This window comes from Chrysemys picta, chromosome 12 (assembly GCF_011386835.1).
Source record: "Chrysemys picta bellii isolate R12L10 chromosome 12, ASM1138683v2, whole genome shotgun sequence".
Lineage (NCBI taxonomy): Eukaryota > Metazoa > Chordata > Testudines > Emydidae > Chrysemys > Chrysemys picta.
This window is the reverse complement of record NC_088802.1, coordinates 54,030,340-54,046,913: the sequence shown is the minus strand read 5'-3', so window position 1 is coordinate 54,046,913 and position 16,574 is coordinate 54,030,340. Positions and strand designations below refer to the sequence as shown.

Sequence of the window (16,574 nt, the reverse complement as noted above, 5' to 3'; positions counted from 1 at the left end):
TCTCTGTCTGGGCCCTGGCTAGCTGTAGTTCCAGTGGTAGCCAGTCACTTAGAATTGTGGGGGGTGGAGGGGGTGGGGCAGGGGGAAGGGAGGGAAGGGGGGGTGGTTGTTTTTTCTTTTCACTCCCTTTGTACTAGCCCATTGGTGCCTCTTGGTTTTCTTCCAGTTGGACATTGCATTGGATGGGAACTCCCACTGGCATGTCTGATCGATCCCGAGGCAATGTCTTGTGGAGTGGGTGGAGCCACAGAGCTGGGAAATAGGAGTCGGTTTTATTTGTGCCTCTGCCATAGACTTGCTCGGTGACCTTGGGCAAGTCACTTCACTTGGCTTTGTCTTGTTTTTTCCCTGTCTGCCGAGCGGGGCTAAGACTTCCCATCTCATAAGGGCGTGTTGGGGTTGGAGGCTCGAATGCTTGCTTTGAGCGACTGGTATGAAAGGCGCTCCAGAAGCCGGAGGGTCAGCTGGGTGGATGACCAAGCCGGCCATACGCATAGCAGGGATGAGGGCTTCCTAACCAGAACCTCTGCAAGGGATGTGCTGGGAATAGAGGAGCAATACCCTCTCCGATCCCAGCAACAGAGGTTACGCAGTGAATCTGACCAGGTGTTTCCCTCTGGCTCCTCTCCACTGAGGGCGGCAGTGATGGGAGCAGGAGTGCAATCAGGGCCCTGGTAAGAATCCCGGTACCTACCCGTGCTCAGACCAGGTCTGCATGCTCTAGTGCTAGAACTCGTACAAACACCGTACGAGAGACGGCCCCTGTCCCAAAGAGCTTGCAGCAGAGAAAGGAAGTGTCCCTTATTCCCATTCTGCAGATGGGGTATTTGAGGCCTGGAGAGATGAAGTGACTTATCCAAGGTCACAGGTGGGCTCTGTAGCGGAGCAGGGAACTGAACCCTGGTCTCTTTAGTTTCCATCCTCCCTACCATTGTCTGCCTGCTCTCTATAAACACCAGGGAGGGCAAGGAGTTATTTACATTAAGGGCCAATGTTGGCACAAGACCCAAGGGGTATAAACTGGCCATCAGTATGTTTAGGCTGGAAATTAGGCAAAGGTTTCTAACCATCAGAGGAAGCTTTGGAACAGCAGTGGGGGCAAAAAACCTAACTTGTCTCAAGACTGAATTTAATAGGTTTATGGAGGGGATGGTACTATGAGACCGCCTATGCGGCCTCTCCATGACTGCCATTAGCAAATATCTCCAAGGTCTGGAGGTGGGACCCTAGATGGGGAGGGCTTTGAGCTACTATGGAGAATTCTTTCCCAGAGGTTGGGCTGGTGGGTCTTGTCCTCGTGTTCAGGATTTCACTGATCACCAGGGCTGGGAAGGAATTTTCCCCCCAGGTCAGGCTGGCAGAGGGGTTTTCACCTTCCCCTGCAGTGTGGGGCATAGGTCACTAGCTGGTTTAACTACAGTAAATGGAGAGTCTGTAACTTAGTGTTTAAATCAAGATGTGAGGACTTCAGTAACTCAGCCAGAGGTATTCGGCCGATTACAGGAGTGGATGGGTGAGGTTCTGTCGTTTGCAGCCTAGATGATCGTGATGCTCACTTCTGGACACACAGTCTGGGCTAGGAAAGAAGCAAAGTACGATGGCCCTGGGCTGAACTCAGCCCTTCCAGCAGAAGGGAAAAGAAACCCGATAAATGTCTGAATTCTGGGGAAAGCAGATGAGCATTGTATTTCGAGTGCAGGATAACAAACCTGCTGCCTGGATGTAGCGCTTAACTAGGAAAAGATTATATTTGCTGGTTAGTGGGACGTTCTCATGAATAGGCAGGGGGTCGGAGTTTGACAATTACAAGGGCTGGCAATTGGGTATCGCATTCTTAATATGATTGGCTCTCTGGTTCTCAATTCTAATCTTTGTGTTAACTTGTGAGCATCTTGCATGAGTGGCTTAAAATGATAGCGGTCAGACAACCACGGATGCTTTTCTTTTTTTTTATTCCCCTCTCCCCTCGTGTTGTCACTTAACATATTGGGTCAAATCCTCTAGTCCTTGGGCAAACGCCATTGATTTCTGTAGTTAGGTGAGCGTCCTCCATAGACACCAGAGACTTCATTGGATTGGCTGCAGCTGTAGATCAGCGTAACTAAGATAATCTCGTGCATCTGCTCTGAGGTGCAGTGGAAGCTTTGCCTGAGTGAGGACTGCAAGATGGAGCTGATCTGGTTATTGTTTCCCCACACTAGCTATTTGCAAAGATCAGGTGAGGTTTAGGTAGCTCTGTCCAGGTGCTTTGCACTCAGATAACTGAGGTGCTGCTGTAGGACCACCTTTGCCATACCGTGACCCTATGTTCTAGCAGAAAAAAGTGTTGGGATTCCAGTCCCATGTACCCATAACAAAAGGTTGGGAAGGGAGGATAGAGGATAGGGTGCCCCCAGGCAGGGAATCCATCTAGGAGGTACATCTGGCGTGGGAGAGACAGAAGATGATCATTTATTTGTGGACCAGGACCCCTCTGTGCTGGGCATTGTACATAAACAGCACAAAGACAGTCAGTCCCTGCTCCAAGGCGCACTACAATCTAGGTTTTCCTTCCGAGCAAGTAGTGCCAGTTGTTGGAAATCCAGCTCGGCGTCTTTGTTTAGGGGTGCAGAGATAGCAGGAAGCAGTGTAAAGTCTATCCCTGGAGCCTGGTCCTGCCTATGTTGACGCTAGTAGAAGTTTGACCATTGTCTTGAGTGTCAGCAAGATTGGAGATTGGGGACAGGAATGAGCAGAAACTGACCCGTTCTTTTCCTGGGAGAAACAATGTTTTCCCATAAAGTGACGATGTGATTCCACTGAGCTTTTCCCTCGGCTCGTGTTACGGTCTTCCCTTTTTTAGTTTTGGTTTTTAAAGCGGTTTTAAAGAGTATTCAATGACAGCTGTGGTTGTCTAGTGTAACAGCCCATTTTCTTACCAAGTGTGGGAAGTTAAGACTACAAGATCCCCTGGAGGGCTGGGGTCTAAAGCTTCTCTTAAAAAGAGACTTCACATGTCCCAGTGGCTCAGTGCATGCTTCTTTGCCATAGGCAGATGCTCAGGCCATAAGTATAAGGAAGGTGGATTCATTCTCTTCTGCTTGCTGACGGTTCTTGTACACAGGCTGGCAAACTTCACAGGCTTTAAGGCATCTCCAGTTCATTGACCACTTCACTCTGTATTTTCCTAGCAGAAGAAACGGGAAGCGATGCCCGGTTGGGTCCTTGCTTGTGAAAGGTTGTATCTTGCAGCCTCTTTCCTGGTGCTCTGTTCAGGCCAGTTGCATACTGAACAATGAGCCTCTCATGACTTCCCCCAACAGAGTAGATCTTGCTGTTAGGAAGTTTTCCTTTGATGAATTTCATCCTCTCATCCCCGGGGCCACTAAACCATCTCCTCTCTGACAGAGCACCCATCCCTGGTGAAAAGAGGTTAAAAATGGCCATTGTGGATTGATCAAGAACAAATCATGCTAATCCAACCTAATTCCCTTCTCTGACAAAGGTTACTGGCCTAATGGATGCGGGGAAGCACTAGATGTGATATATTGTGATTTTTTTAGTAGGGCTTTTGACACAGTCCCACATGACAGTCTCATAAGCAAATAGGGAATTGTGGTCTAGACGAAATTACTATAAGGTGGATGCACAACTGGTTGAAAGACTGTACTCAGAGTAGTTATCAATGGTTTGATGTCAAACTGGGAGGGATGTACATAGTGGTGTCCCACATGGGTCAGTCCTGGCTTTGGTACTAGTCAGTTTTCTTTGTTCATGATTTGGATAATGGAGTGGTGAGTGTACTTATAAAATTTGCAGATGACCCCAAGCTGGTGCCAGGATTAGAATTCAAAATGACCTTGACAAATTAGAGAATTGGTCTGAATTCAGCAAGATGAAATTCAGGAAAGACCAGGGCAAAGAACTACACTTAGGAAGGAAAAATCAAATGCACAGCTGCAAAATGGGGAATAACTGGCTATGTGGTAGTACTGTGGAGAAGGATCTGGGTTGTAGTGGATCACAGGTTGAATATTGAATTGAACATGATGCAATTGCAGAAAAGTCTAGTCGGATTCTGAGGTGTATTAACAGGAGTGTCGTCTAAGACGCAGGAGATAACTCTTGCTGTATTTGGCACTGGAGTACCGTCTCCAATTCTAGGAAAGATGTGGACAAACTGGAGAGAGGGTCCAGAGGAGCGCAACAAAAAACGATAAATGGTTTAGAAAATGCGACCTATGAGGAAAGGTTAAAAACACTGAGCATGTTTAGTCTTGAGAAAAGAAGATGGAGGGAATGGGACCTGATAAGTCTTCAAATATGTTGAGAGCTATTACAACGAGGACTGTGGTCAATTATTCCATGTCCACTGAAGGTAGGACAAGAAGTAATGGGCTTAAATTGTGGCAAGAGAGATTTAGGTGAGATATTAGGAAAAAATGTCTAACTCGAAGGGTAGTTAAGTTCTGGAACAGGCTTCCAAGGGAGGTTGTGGTATTCCCATTATTGGAGGTTTTTAAGAACAGGTTGAACAAAACCCTGTGAAGGATGGTCTAGGTTTGCCTGGCCCTGCCTCAGCGGAGGGGGCTAGACTGGATGACCCTTTCCAAGTCCTTTCCAGCCCTGTGTTTCTATAACTTCAGCCTCAGCTTCTCCCTGTTTTTTGTTCAAGGGAGGGTCTAGAAAAGTGCCCACTTGGGTGCTGGGAGAAGGCCTGGCTCCAGAAGATGGGTTTGATCCCAAACTGAGGAAACTTTTCTGTTAATTCTTAAGCGTTTTTCTTAGCTGATATTTTTCTCAGGCCTCAGACTGATTTTACTTTTTAAAAAAAGAACTTAATTTTGTTTCGTGGCAAATGAGAAGACTCCCGGTGGAGTCTGTCACAAATGAGTTTCCTTCCATAGCTGAATGGCTCCAAAAGCAAGTACTGTAGATCGTTGGGGGCTGAGGGGACACCAAACCTGCTGAAGGCTCTTAATGGGGCTGATTATTTTTGATTAATCCAGCCCGGTACATCTAACACCCGAGGGAGTGGGAGGGGGGAGAGGAGAGGAGAGGAAATGAAATGAATAAATTGATGAAGTCTGTATTTCTGCTGCATATTGGATGTGTATTTGAGGATCTGATATTTCCTTTCTTGCTTAACTGTAATCTGGGGAATGGATTTCTCTGCTACTTTAATAAAGCTTTTATGGGCCAAATGTAGACTGGGGACTTGCATCTCCACCTGGCACAACAGTGGCCAGGGAAGGCGTCCTGGGGCAAAATGGATCCATTGCAGAGGAGTGTGTAGGAAATGTTCTTGCAGCTGTTCGCACTGACCCCGTTATCTTGTGCTTAAACTGATGCCAAAGCACCTGCAGAATTCCGTGCGGTCTCGTTTATGAATCCCACCAAGCCCTACGTTCCCTGTGGTTGGAGTTCAAGGCTGCCCATTGGTGGTTCTAGGATATGGGTGAAGAGATGTGCATTGTGCTGGTGGAAGGAAAGTAGTTGAGGTTAGGGGAAGGGAACAGCCAAGTGGCACCTAAATGGGTTGATGAAATGACTTGACTGCTGCTATCTCCTCACTTGTTACTATTTTCATTGGTGTGATCAGTACTTTTAGCAAGGAGTAAACTTGTGCGCGCATGTGTGTAAACACAGAATTCCTTTATCCAGGAAGCTGCATAGAGGATCTGGGTGGGTTTCAAACCCAGTGTCCTGTGGTCATTTTGATCCTGCGCTAACAGGAAGAGGTCTGTGCATCAAGCCTAAAACTATTCCATACTCTCTTGACTTCATTATGGACTAACCCTAAAGAGATTCAGGGCATCCCGGCAGATCAGTGCAGTATCTAGTGTCCCCCCTCCCTCAGGCCTGTGTCTGTCTCTCCCTTCTACCCCTGCCCGCTCAGCTGGTCTGTTTATAAACAGCCACAGAAACAAAAATATCCTAGGGGAACTGGTGTCTTAGCGATTCCCCTTCGCTGCAGTGGTGCGGCTGGTGGCTAGATGGAGGAGGTTGGAGCACTTGGCCGAAGGGAAGTCTTCTGTCCAAAGTGAATCTGCCTTCAAAGACACAACCAATAGAACAAAGAAATCTGGGACAGTTGTTTCCCTTCCCTTTCTAGCTGACAAAGGCTGTTGGATCCTTTGACTACTGTATTGATTGTGACCAGAAATGTACCCTGGTCCTATAAATCTACAGTTGTGCCTGCTCCGTTAGCCAGAATTCTCTGAACGGGGTGTTAACGGGATGCTGTAAAGACTCGGCAGGTTATTGAAACCTCATGGGAGGATCCCAGTCCAAAGTTTTGTGCTGGGCCTTTGGGGACTTAGATGAGAGAGCTGACCTAGATTGGGTTCTGCTACCATTCTGAGCCTGAAGAAAGGGGGTGTGTGTGTGTGGGTGTGTGTGTGTGTGTGTGTGTGTAGGGGGATGAGTGGTGCAAGCACAGTAGCTACAGGCTAGAACAACAAAATACTTCTCAACAAAACTGGAAAGCAGCCAGCACCGGCGCTGGCCCTGCATCCCGTCTGCGCTTCCCAAAGCTCTCGCTGTTGATAGCGTTGGACATACAGACGTGGCGATGGGGCAGCGACCCGGACGATATAACTGACTCCCTTCATCAACAGATCTTCAGTCTCTCTTCACGTTCTGTTAATTAGCAATCTCTACCTAGTGTTTGGAACCTCTGTGCCACCCTGGAATAGGGGGCAGCAGTGGAAACGTCCTCAACCCCGGTGTGGAGGGAACCGCTCTAGGAGTCAATGGGGAGTTGTGTCCTCGTGTCTTGTCCTCCCCTTTGGAGCCAGCCTCTGGCTGAGATCAAGAAGAGCCGTGACCGAGACTGCCCGTTGGCTGGTGGGTTTGGCGTCTAGTTGCCATTTCGAGACCCCCTCCAAGCTCCTTTCACATAGGCCAGCCAGCAGTTGCCAGTTGATGAGAACACTTTTTGTCCTGAGGCTGGTTTCTAGGTAGGCTTTAAATACGATGCCCGTCACCGGGGTAACGGAGTACACGGACACAAGTAAAACAGGAAGTGCCTGTGGACGTTGAGTGCCCACCTTGGGGCTGACTTTCAGAGGGGCATGGACACCCACAGCTTGAGCTGAAGTCAGTAGGAGCTGTGTGGGTTGTGCCCTGGCCAGAGCAAGGAACGTGTATCGGTTGAGGCTCCTGGATTTGAAGCAGTGAGCACGGGTTAGCTCTCTTTCAGAAGGAATGTAGATCTCTCTCATTGTTTTCTAACACTTCCTCTTTTTTCGGGGCCCCGGGGAGATGAGCCGAATTCTCCCTCGTGGCTGGTGTCATGCCATGTCATCTGGGAAACGCTGCAGAACAACTTGTTCTTTTTTCAGCAACAGGCGTGCTCAGCGTGGGGAGCTGAATGAACAAATGTCTGCTTGGATTCCTGCCTTCCCCTTCCACCTGTCGACTCAGTACTGTTCTCTGGGGATGGAGGCTGGGGCGGGGTGGGGGTGGGTGCCAGATTGGATCCGCTCCCCTGCTCTTCTGGTAACTGATCTGCAGGGCTAGTAGAGAGAGTGCCATATAACTAACCCCGACCCCTCTTAGTGGATTGGAGAGTCTCTCTCAGGTCACTGGAGCCCTGTGGATTTTGATCGATTTCCTGCCTGCCATGAGGGTCAGCTTCCATGCATAACTGAAATCAACCCATCTTGTGTCTCCCATGTATCTGAGCGCCTCCCAAGAAGTAATGCATTTATCCTTGCCACAGAGAGGCCTTGTTATCCTCACTTTACAGATGGGGAACTGAGGTACAGAGAGACAAAGGGACTTGTCCGAGGACACCCAGGACATCTGTGGGGGAGCAGCGACTTGCTCCTGTGGCAAGGGTTGGGTCCTGTATATTGCAAGAGGGATGCACCTCTCTCTCTGGATTGGGGTCCCTGTGTAGTGTTGTTTTTACAGCCCCAAGAAACTGAGCTTCACAGGAAGACACTTCGGAGTGGGTGGAGCCTGTGTCGTGCACAGCGCTACGTTCTGTCCTCTGCTCGCGGTGTCTTGGAGAGGGCGATGTGGGAAGGCCCCATAACCCATGGAAGGAGGGCAGTGGAGGCTAAGCAACTTCCCGTGAGCTCAGGGGAGCCCTTTTCTGAGCACCACGTGCTGGGGGCGGCTCTCTGGTGCCTTGAGGAGCAAGGCTGGCATCCTGTTAGGGTGGAGGGCAGCAAGAGGGGTCACGCCCTCATCAGTTGCCCCAGGATGGGGAGGGTTGGAACCTGACTTTCCCATAAATCTGGGCCCTTCCGTATCCCTCAAATCTTGGCCTCTCAATTCAGCTGCAACGTCTTCTCTTCAAGGAGAGCCTGAGCTTCGTCTTTCCCACTCCCATATGCTGTTCTGCAGAGGGCGTGTGCATGTCTGTCTGTCATTCAGGCTTTGGTGACACTGTGGGGTTGCTTTGTCGCTTTGCTTGAGGTGAAAATCCATTCTGCGCAAGTCTCCTGGAGGAAGCGGTTTCTTGAGGTTGGCTTGGCAACTGCTCATGCTTCCGAGCTGGTGACTGGACAGTCCTAGCGCATGTTGACTCTTTTGATAATCTGTCAAAATGCATGATGCTTGAACAGACTGAAATTAACTTTCCTTGCCTTTTTCTTAAAGCCTTCCCGCTATATTATTTAAAGACATAATCTTAGCTTGATTTAAGCTTGCGATTCCGGTTTTAGTAAAACCAAAGGTTTGCAAAACCTTAAAGCCAGCGGAAGCCTCCCCCTGCCCCAAAGTACTTCAATACCAATGGAAATAAGGTTTCAGAGGGGTAGCAGTGTTAGTCTGTATCCGCAAAAACAACGAGGAGTCCTTGTGGCACCTTAGAGACTAACACATTTATTTGGGCGTGGGCTAAAATCTGATGAAGTGGGTTTTAGATTATGCCCAAATAAAATGTGTTAGTCTCTAATGGAAATAAGGTTTTTATGTGTGCTGGGAATCAAATATTGGCCTGTGGTGTCCATGTTCCAGACCCTGCGTTGCGCGTTAATGTCAGTGCTTAGGTACCTGGGTGATAGGAGCCGTGGGTAGATCTGAGAGCTAGTCGGTGAAATTGACTCATCTGGTTTCAATCACTAACTGGTCACTTTTGGCATTTCAATCTGCATTAATGGTAGAAACCCAGGAGAATGGTTTGGCCATTCGTTTTAATAACACAAGGTGTTGATTGTTAACACCCCAGGCTTGTGTTACTATGTTTAGTTCAACCTGGTGGGGTCTCTTTGAAGCATCCCTGAATGTGCTTTGTGGTGAAAACAGGTGACACAGATGAGAAGACATTCATATTTTAGTGTGTTGTGCAGAGGCCTCTGTCTCTGGCATTCCCTGTCGTCACTAAGAACTGGTATGTGGATGGGATCCAGTCCTCCTCCTCCCCTCCCGCTGCTCCCCTCTGGGAAGGGTTATTACGGACGTGTTAATCCTCAGAAGGATGAGCCTAGCAAGTAAGTGTGCGCACGTCAATTGTTTTCCTGCCTCACGGCTGGCTGGGTGAAAACTGATGGCTTTGCACCGCTCACGCTTAATCCCCTTCTCCTTTCTTCGTTGTACTTCAGTGACGGCTCTGTGCAGAAGTTGGCTCGAATCTCATCGGTCAGTCTGAGTGGTCATGTCACACTTTTCACGTTGCCAAGTGCGATGGCAAAAGCGACAGTGAATAGGCTGGAGCGTTTGTGGCTGGCGTGAACGGAAGCCTGCTAGGTGTGCGCCCTGGCAAGCCGCTGTGAGTGCTGTTTCAGGGCCAGTGCTATCCAGAAAGCTGGAGGCAGCTGGGAGTTTGAACAGTAACTAAGCGCTATTAGCAGAGGCGTGTATTAGCGGAACAGTGCGGGCGATGTCTGTACAATGTGCACGCGCCCATTTATTTAACTTCTGGTGTGTTGTGAATCTGCTCACCAACCTTAAGTGAGCAGAGGTCAGCATGGTGAATCCATGAAGGGGGTTTGCTCTTTTCCTCCCGCTAGAGGAGGGTTATTAAGTAACCCGGAGGGAAGTTTTTTGAGTGTGGGTTGTTGGAGCGAGGTGGTTGGAGGGAGTTGGGGTTATTTGTGGTTGAGAGGCAGCGTGCTGGGAGTCTAACGAAACCCTTGGTGTTGAAGCAGAGGCAGTGTTGTCCAGTGGGCAGGGCACCTGATTGGGCATTAAGAGACCTGGCTTCTGTTCCCACCTCTGCACTGAGCTCTTGTGAGAATTAAAGCTGGTGACCCTCTGCCTCAGTCCCCCCCACCACCTTTGTCCTGTCTCTTTATTGCGTGTATGTACAGCACCCAGCGCATTAGGGTCCTGATCTCGATTGGGGGTAATCCCATAACCTGTATGAATTGGTTCTGTTCTCTGTCCCTTAGGTCATGTTAGCTGCTTCTTACTGGTCCCTGCTGGCCCCTGCCATTGAATTGGCTGAAGATTCTGGGGATTTCGGGGCTTTTGCATTCTTCCCGGTAGCTGTTGGCTTCACCCTGGGAGCAGCTTTTGTCTACTTGGCCGACCTCCTCCTCCCGTTGCTGGTAAGTAGCAGTCTGACTGTCCGCTGTCAGTGGCCTCGGGCTAGTCTCCCACCCTGTTTGCGTCCGGGACTGTGGGCCGCTGGAAGCCCGTTTCTAGCTGACTTGCACGTTACCGGATGCACGAGGGGGGTTACGTGTTGCTCTTGAACGCCTGCCTTTCACACGGCAGAGTAAAGTCTGGTCTCTGAGCGGGCAGCGCCGTGTGTGTGCTGTCACCACCGCCGATTCCCCCCTCTTGCAGATTCCCTAGGTAGCAAATAGAGGTCTGCTGACCTAAATCGAGTGCTGTCTTAGGGGAGTGGCTCGTAGACTCGTAGAAAGGTAGGGCTGGAAGGGCCCTGGAGAAGTCACTAAGTCCGCCCTCTGTGCTGTGGCAGGACCAAGTAAACCTAGACCGTCCCTGTCAGGTGTTTGTCCAACCTGTTCTTAGACCCTCCAATGGCGGGGATTCCACAGCCTCCCTGGGGAAGGTTAGAAAGTTAGAAACTTTATCCTAATCTCTGGCCTAGCTCTCCCTTGCTGCAGATGAAGCCCATTACTGCTTGTGCGACCTTCAGTGGACACGGAGAACAATTGACCATAGTCCTCTTTATAGCAGCCTTTCACATCTCTGAGAACTGTCATGTCCCCTCCCCCTCCGTCTCCTTTTTGCAAGACTAAACAGGCCCCGTTTTTCTGACCCTTTCCTCCCGGCTGAGGTTTTCTAAACGTTTTACCGTTTTTGTTGCTGTCCTCTGGACTCTCTCCAGTTTGTCGACATCTTTGCCCAGACCTGGGCTCAGCACTGCCGCCGAGGCCTCCCCAGCACCCAGTAGAGTGGGACAGTTCCCTCCCACGTCTAACGTGCGGTGCCCCTGGATGGCCCTGTCCAGCAGCAGTGGGGATGTAAGCGCAGCTGGCTGCACTGTCCCTTGGGTTGGTTTAGGGTTGGGGCTTCCCTCAGACTGTTCCCCACGGTATTTGGGGATCCCCATGATGGATTTTGCATGGCTTCCGGGTTTTGCTATGAAAGCTGCGCTCAGCTTGGTGAAGTGTCGCCAACCCCCACTGTTCAAAAATCCTGAAGCAACCCTCAAAAGAATCATGAGATTTTTTAAAAAATCCCCCCTCCCCTCCCTTGCATCCTGTTTTCTGAGCCTTTAGGGTATGTTTGAGTCACACTTTCAAGCTTTTTCTCTGCAATCATGAGGCTAGGAACTTGTTTATTTAAAAAAAAAAAAAGTGATATTTTCGTTTTGTAACATGACTCCAGGAGCTGGAGCTTTAAAACACTGACTACTGGGAGATTCGTGAGAGGTGGAAACGCTGCCCTTGTTAAACCTTCCTTCAGCTGGTGCAAGTGAAAAGGATGAACCACAGTAACCAGTAGGGCCTGGTGATAAAAACACAGATTTCCTTGGCTTTACTAGCTGTCTAGAAGAGCTCTTCAAAAGGTCTGAGGTGGCTATTTGTTCGATAGTAGTGCCAGGCAACAAAGCATCAGGAGTGTTGATGTTACTCTGTGTTTTGGCTAATGAAGTTAAATGGATTTTTTTCTTAACCCTCATATCAGTTTCCATTCTGGCAGAAGCCAGATACTAATCAGTTTCTGTGGGAGATTTAATGACTGCATTTCCCTGGGTTTCTCTAAGTCAGTGTCTGTGCTGAACATGGCTTTAGGCCACACACATGAAAAGTGTCGGCTCTTTCCTTTTTCGTTTTGTTTCTTTAGCTGGCAGTGGTTTCCAAACAGTCCAGGTGAGACCTTTGTTTCAATCCTGAGATGTAATTTGCAGCATTGGCAACACCAATCGTTCAAAAATCATGACTCAGTCTCCCCAAAAACCATGAGATTAACTTAAAAAATCAGAGTGCTTGTCTTTTTTGTCTGCTGGCAAAGGAACATTTAGGGCAGTGTTTCTCAAACTGGGGTCGCTGCTTGTGTAGGGAAAGCCCCTGGTGGGCCAGGCCGGTTTGTGTACCTGCCTGTCTGTAGGTCCGGCTGATCGCGGCTCCCGCTGGCCGCGGTTCGCTGCTCCAGGCCAATGGGAGCTGCTGGAAGCAGCGCGGGCCGAGGGATTTACTGGCCACCGCTTCCAGCAGCCCCCATTGGCCTGCATTCCATGAGCCCCTCTATGGTAACATGGGAGTTCTTTAAACTTCCATTTGTTGCTTAGTTCCTCTCAGAGTTTGGAAGATGAAAGTCACCAGATTGTCGTGTATTTGAGTGGAAGGAGCATTGTCCTGGGGTGTAAATGACATTGGGTTAGGCATGTCCTGATATCAGGGGCATGTAAAGCAACCCAGCCCAAGATCCAGCTCTGTCACGCCACCAAATGAATGCAATCAGCTCTCTATTGTGTGAAGGTTATCGTCCTCAAACACCCCTTTGTTTCACTTAGGCCCAAGTTTAAAAACAAAAGTATCTTGCCTGTATTGGTGTTTGCAATAATTGCCTCTCATTATAAGGGACCGAAGGGATGTATTTGATCAGCTGCCCCAACAGAGAAAGTAAACAGTTCCGCCACGCAACCCGCTTCTAACCAATGTCTCTAACGTTTTTCTCTGCCTATTGGGAAGAAGCCTACGTCGCCTGTGTCTGCAGGGTGGGGTGGGAGGAGGCGGGTACGGGACTGCATGGGAAATGGTGGGCTAGGAAAGAGGGCAGGAGGAGTGGACAGAGCAAAGTGATCAGGTTAGAGATGTTCCCTGATTGCTGCTGGGTTAATCCATCTGGCGCTGTCCATCTCTCACTTCCAAGCCAAGTTTTGGTCCTCAAAAAGGAAAAAATCCTCCCCATTATTCCATGCTGCTGTTTAAGAGGGTCCCCTTTCTAGAGAGGTTTTGATTTGAACCCAGTTAAAATAACATCAGGAGCTGAACTGACTTTTTGCTTCCACTCCATGCATTCGATGAAGTGGGTTCTAGCCCACGAAAGCTGATGCCCAAATAAATTTGTTAGTCTCTAAAGTGCCGCAAGGACTCCTCATTGTTTTTGCTGATACAGGCTACCACAGCTACCACTCTGAAACCTGAGTTTTGGCTTGTAGTTGATGCCTTATCGATGTCTACTTAAATCAGAGGAGCGGGTGGGTCCTTCCACGCTCTTCCCTTAGAGAGGGGAATACAAAGGGATGTTAATACACATCGTCATTATGAAAGAAGATGGTGATGGATAAGGAATTTGTGGGTTTTTTTAGTGGACTGTTCTTTATGTAAAGACGACTTTGCTTTGATGTGCTTGATGTCTCTCCCTAACTGCTTTGGAGTGTAGCAACTCTTCCCCCCTTTCAGGCAGTTCACAGAGGACTGGTACGGTTACTAAAGATACCTAAGGAAGTGTTTGTGTTCCCCAGTGGAGCCCGGTGGGACAAACTGGCTAATGGGGCTGAACAGTTTGTCATTAGGTTCTTCATAAAGGGCAGGATCTAATCCAGTAGATTTTTAATTTGGAAGATTTAAACCGTCTGTTCCTTCATTAGTTGGGTTCACTGAGGGTGAGACTCTGGTTTGGGAGCGTTTCCTGTTGAGTATAGGTGATAACCCGCCTGGAGGTGAACTGGACAATGGGATGCTGTCGGGAGGAGCTCCAGAGAATGAGCCAAGTGTGCTCAATGTAAACCAGGAGGAGCTATGCTGCGATTGCATATAGAGACCTCGACATTTCAAAATGACTATTGGATGGAACTTGACAAGCATGTCTCCATCTGCCGCAGTGGTGCAAACTGCGGCGTGTCGGTGCGGGTAGGCGCCTGCCCAGTTAAACAAGGCCACGTTCTAGTTCCCTGTAGGATGTTCTGCTAGTTCTGAGCAAATAATGTCTGTTTTTATACTTCCCTTCCACCAGCTTTGGTGACCCTTTAAACAGGCTCCTCATTTGAGGCCCAGCAGATTCCAAGGGCCGAGTTGTCTCTGTTTTAGGTTTGGACTTTTCATTTAATTAAAACAAAACAAAACAAAAAACTTGATCCTGAATTCTATCCTGAGGATTCTAGGTCTCCCCACCACATTCCCCCAGGCAGACGACTCTTTTCAGAACATCTTGGGTGCTGAAAAATCGTTTAAGGAATATGCTACCGTATTGTTTGTTTTTATGGAGATATCCCATCTCCTAGACCTGGAAGGGACCTTGAAAGGTCATCGAGTCCAGCCCCCTGCCTTCACTAGCAGGACCAAGTACTGATTTTGCCCCAGATCCCTAAGTGGCCCCCTCAAGGACTGAACTCACAACCCTGGGTTTAGCAGGCCAATGCTCAAACCACTGAGCTATCCCCCCCGCATATAATGCAGGAGAGCCTCCAGAACTTGTGGTAATGCCACTCAGAATTATGATTAAACCCACCCATGAGATGGTCTTTCAGCCCTGCCTGCTCAGTTCTGTCTTTTATCGGGAAGGGGGCAAAGCAGAATGAGTTGCTTCTTTCTCACCCCCTTTTCAGTCACATTTCTGTGGTTTTTCTTTTCCCTTCTCTCCCCCCTCTCCCTTTTTCTCTGCTCTTTGCTCCCATCTTAACTCTCAGTATCTCACAGCCCATGAACGATTAATACAGGAACCCTACAACATTCTAAGACTAGCTTCTTTAGCATAAACGGCATTTTATATCATCACCGCTTCGGCCTTCTTTTGCCAAGAGGCGTGGAGTGGGTTAGTGGTGAGAGCACAGAACTGGCTCCGGCTTTTTGTGAGAGTTCACGCATGTTGTTTCACAGGTCTGTGCCTCAGTTTCCCCAGCTGTTAACTGGAGATACTACCACTCACTTCCCAAGGTAAGGAAAGCACTCAGACCTTGTTAGGTGGATGGCACTGTTTGGGTTGCTTTTAAACGTGGCTACCCCAGTGGTATTTATGTTCATATTTAGGCATTTTGAAAACCTGCCCAATTTTTTTTTTAAAGGAGTTGGGTACCAGAAGCTGCTATGGAAATCAGTGGGAGCTCTGGGTGATGAAAATCCAGCAGTTTTTATTTATTTGACTAAAGTTAGGCACCTAGATTTGTTAACTTGGCTCCTGCGTTGCTAATAACGTACAGATATAGCTTCTAACAGCCGAGGGCCAAAGACTCAGAAGCCCAGGGTTGTGTAGAACAGCGGTAAGTTTGGAGCTCGACTGGACTCCTTTCTTGGTGGCACTCTGAACTGTCCGCTTCTGCAAGGGAAAAAGAGTGTCTCCCTTTCTGCCACTAACTTCCATGCTCTGCTTTGCTAAGTACCATCGAAAGGGTTCCGAGAGCATTATTCTTGTTTTAGGGCGTGTCTGCATGATGAGCGAGGGGTGTGATTCCCAGCTCGCATAGATGTGCTCGTGCAAGTGTAAATAGTAGTGTCGCACGGGCAGCGGCTGTGCTGAGTCCAAACCCGCGTGAACCCCGTGGGTTTGCAATTGCTACCTGTGCTACTGTAGCTACGTTCCTTAAGCTAGCGTGAGTATATCTGCCTGAGCTAGGAATTATACTCCTCGCTCGCAGGATTGTGTGGTATAGAGGGACAAAACTTTCCCCAGGGCTGTTCTAATTCTCCATCATATGGAACCAGAAACAGTGTCAAGACGTGGGTTTATTATTGGGACTAGGAAGGAGATCAGGGAACGTGAGCCTTCTCCCTCGCATCTGGTACTCTATTGCACACCATCCTGGCAGGGACTCTTGCTATAATGCGCTTGGATTGGTGTTTTTTTTTTTTTTTTAGCAAAGGCTGCCAGTATTTGACGGACAGTGTAGTGTACGTTGGCATGCGGCCTGCGAGGAGGAGATTTATCTAGCTCAGAGCATCTTTCTTCCTTGTTTTTTCAAAGTGCCTGTGTTTAGCGTAGCAATCAGAAGAAAAACCCCTCTTTTTCCTTTCTCCTGCTTCCTTAAGAGCATCGGTTGGGCTGCAGAGACAAAACCACGGTGTGGTGGAAACTGGAGCATTTGTCTGAAAGGTTTGTCAGCCCTTGCCTCTGCAAAGGGCGGAGGAGGGGGAATATTAAAGCTGTTTGCTAACGTTGTTTGACTAGCTGCCAGACTGCTCCCTCTCCTGGTTTGAAGGAGGTGTATACAGAGACAGTGTTGTCGAGTGGATAGGGTACTGCCCTGGGACTCAAAACCTGGGTTCTGTTCCCGATTCGGCTGG

The 16,574-nt window shown here is 48.8% G+C and overlaps 1 protein-coding gene across 7 annotated transcripts in view; it reads left to right on the top strand.

Moving 5' to 3' along the window:
- Positions 1–16,574, top strand: part of SLC39A11 (solute carrier family 39 member 11) — a 255,077-nt gene that overhangs the window by 13,646 nt on the left and 224,857 nt on the right. For 5 of the 7 annotated variants that reach the window (XM_024104632.3, XM_005282967.4, XM_065563737.1 and 2 more), the window contains one exon: positions 10,326–10,484. The exons of the other annotated variants lie outside the window; for them this stretch is intronic. In XM_024104632.3, the coding sequence (XP_023960400.1) occupies positions 10,326–10,484 (159 nt within the window). The remainder of the gene's footprint in view (positions 1–10,325; positions 10,485–16,574) is intronic. 7 annotated transcript variants of the gene reach the window in all.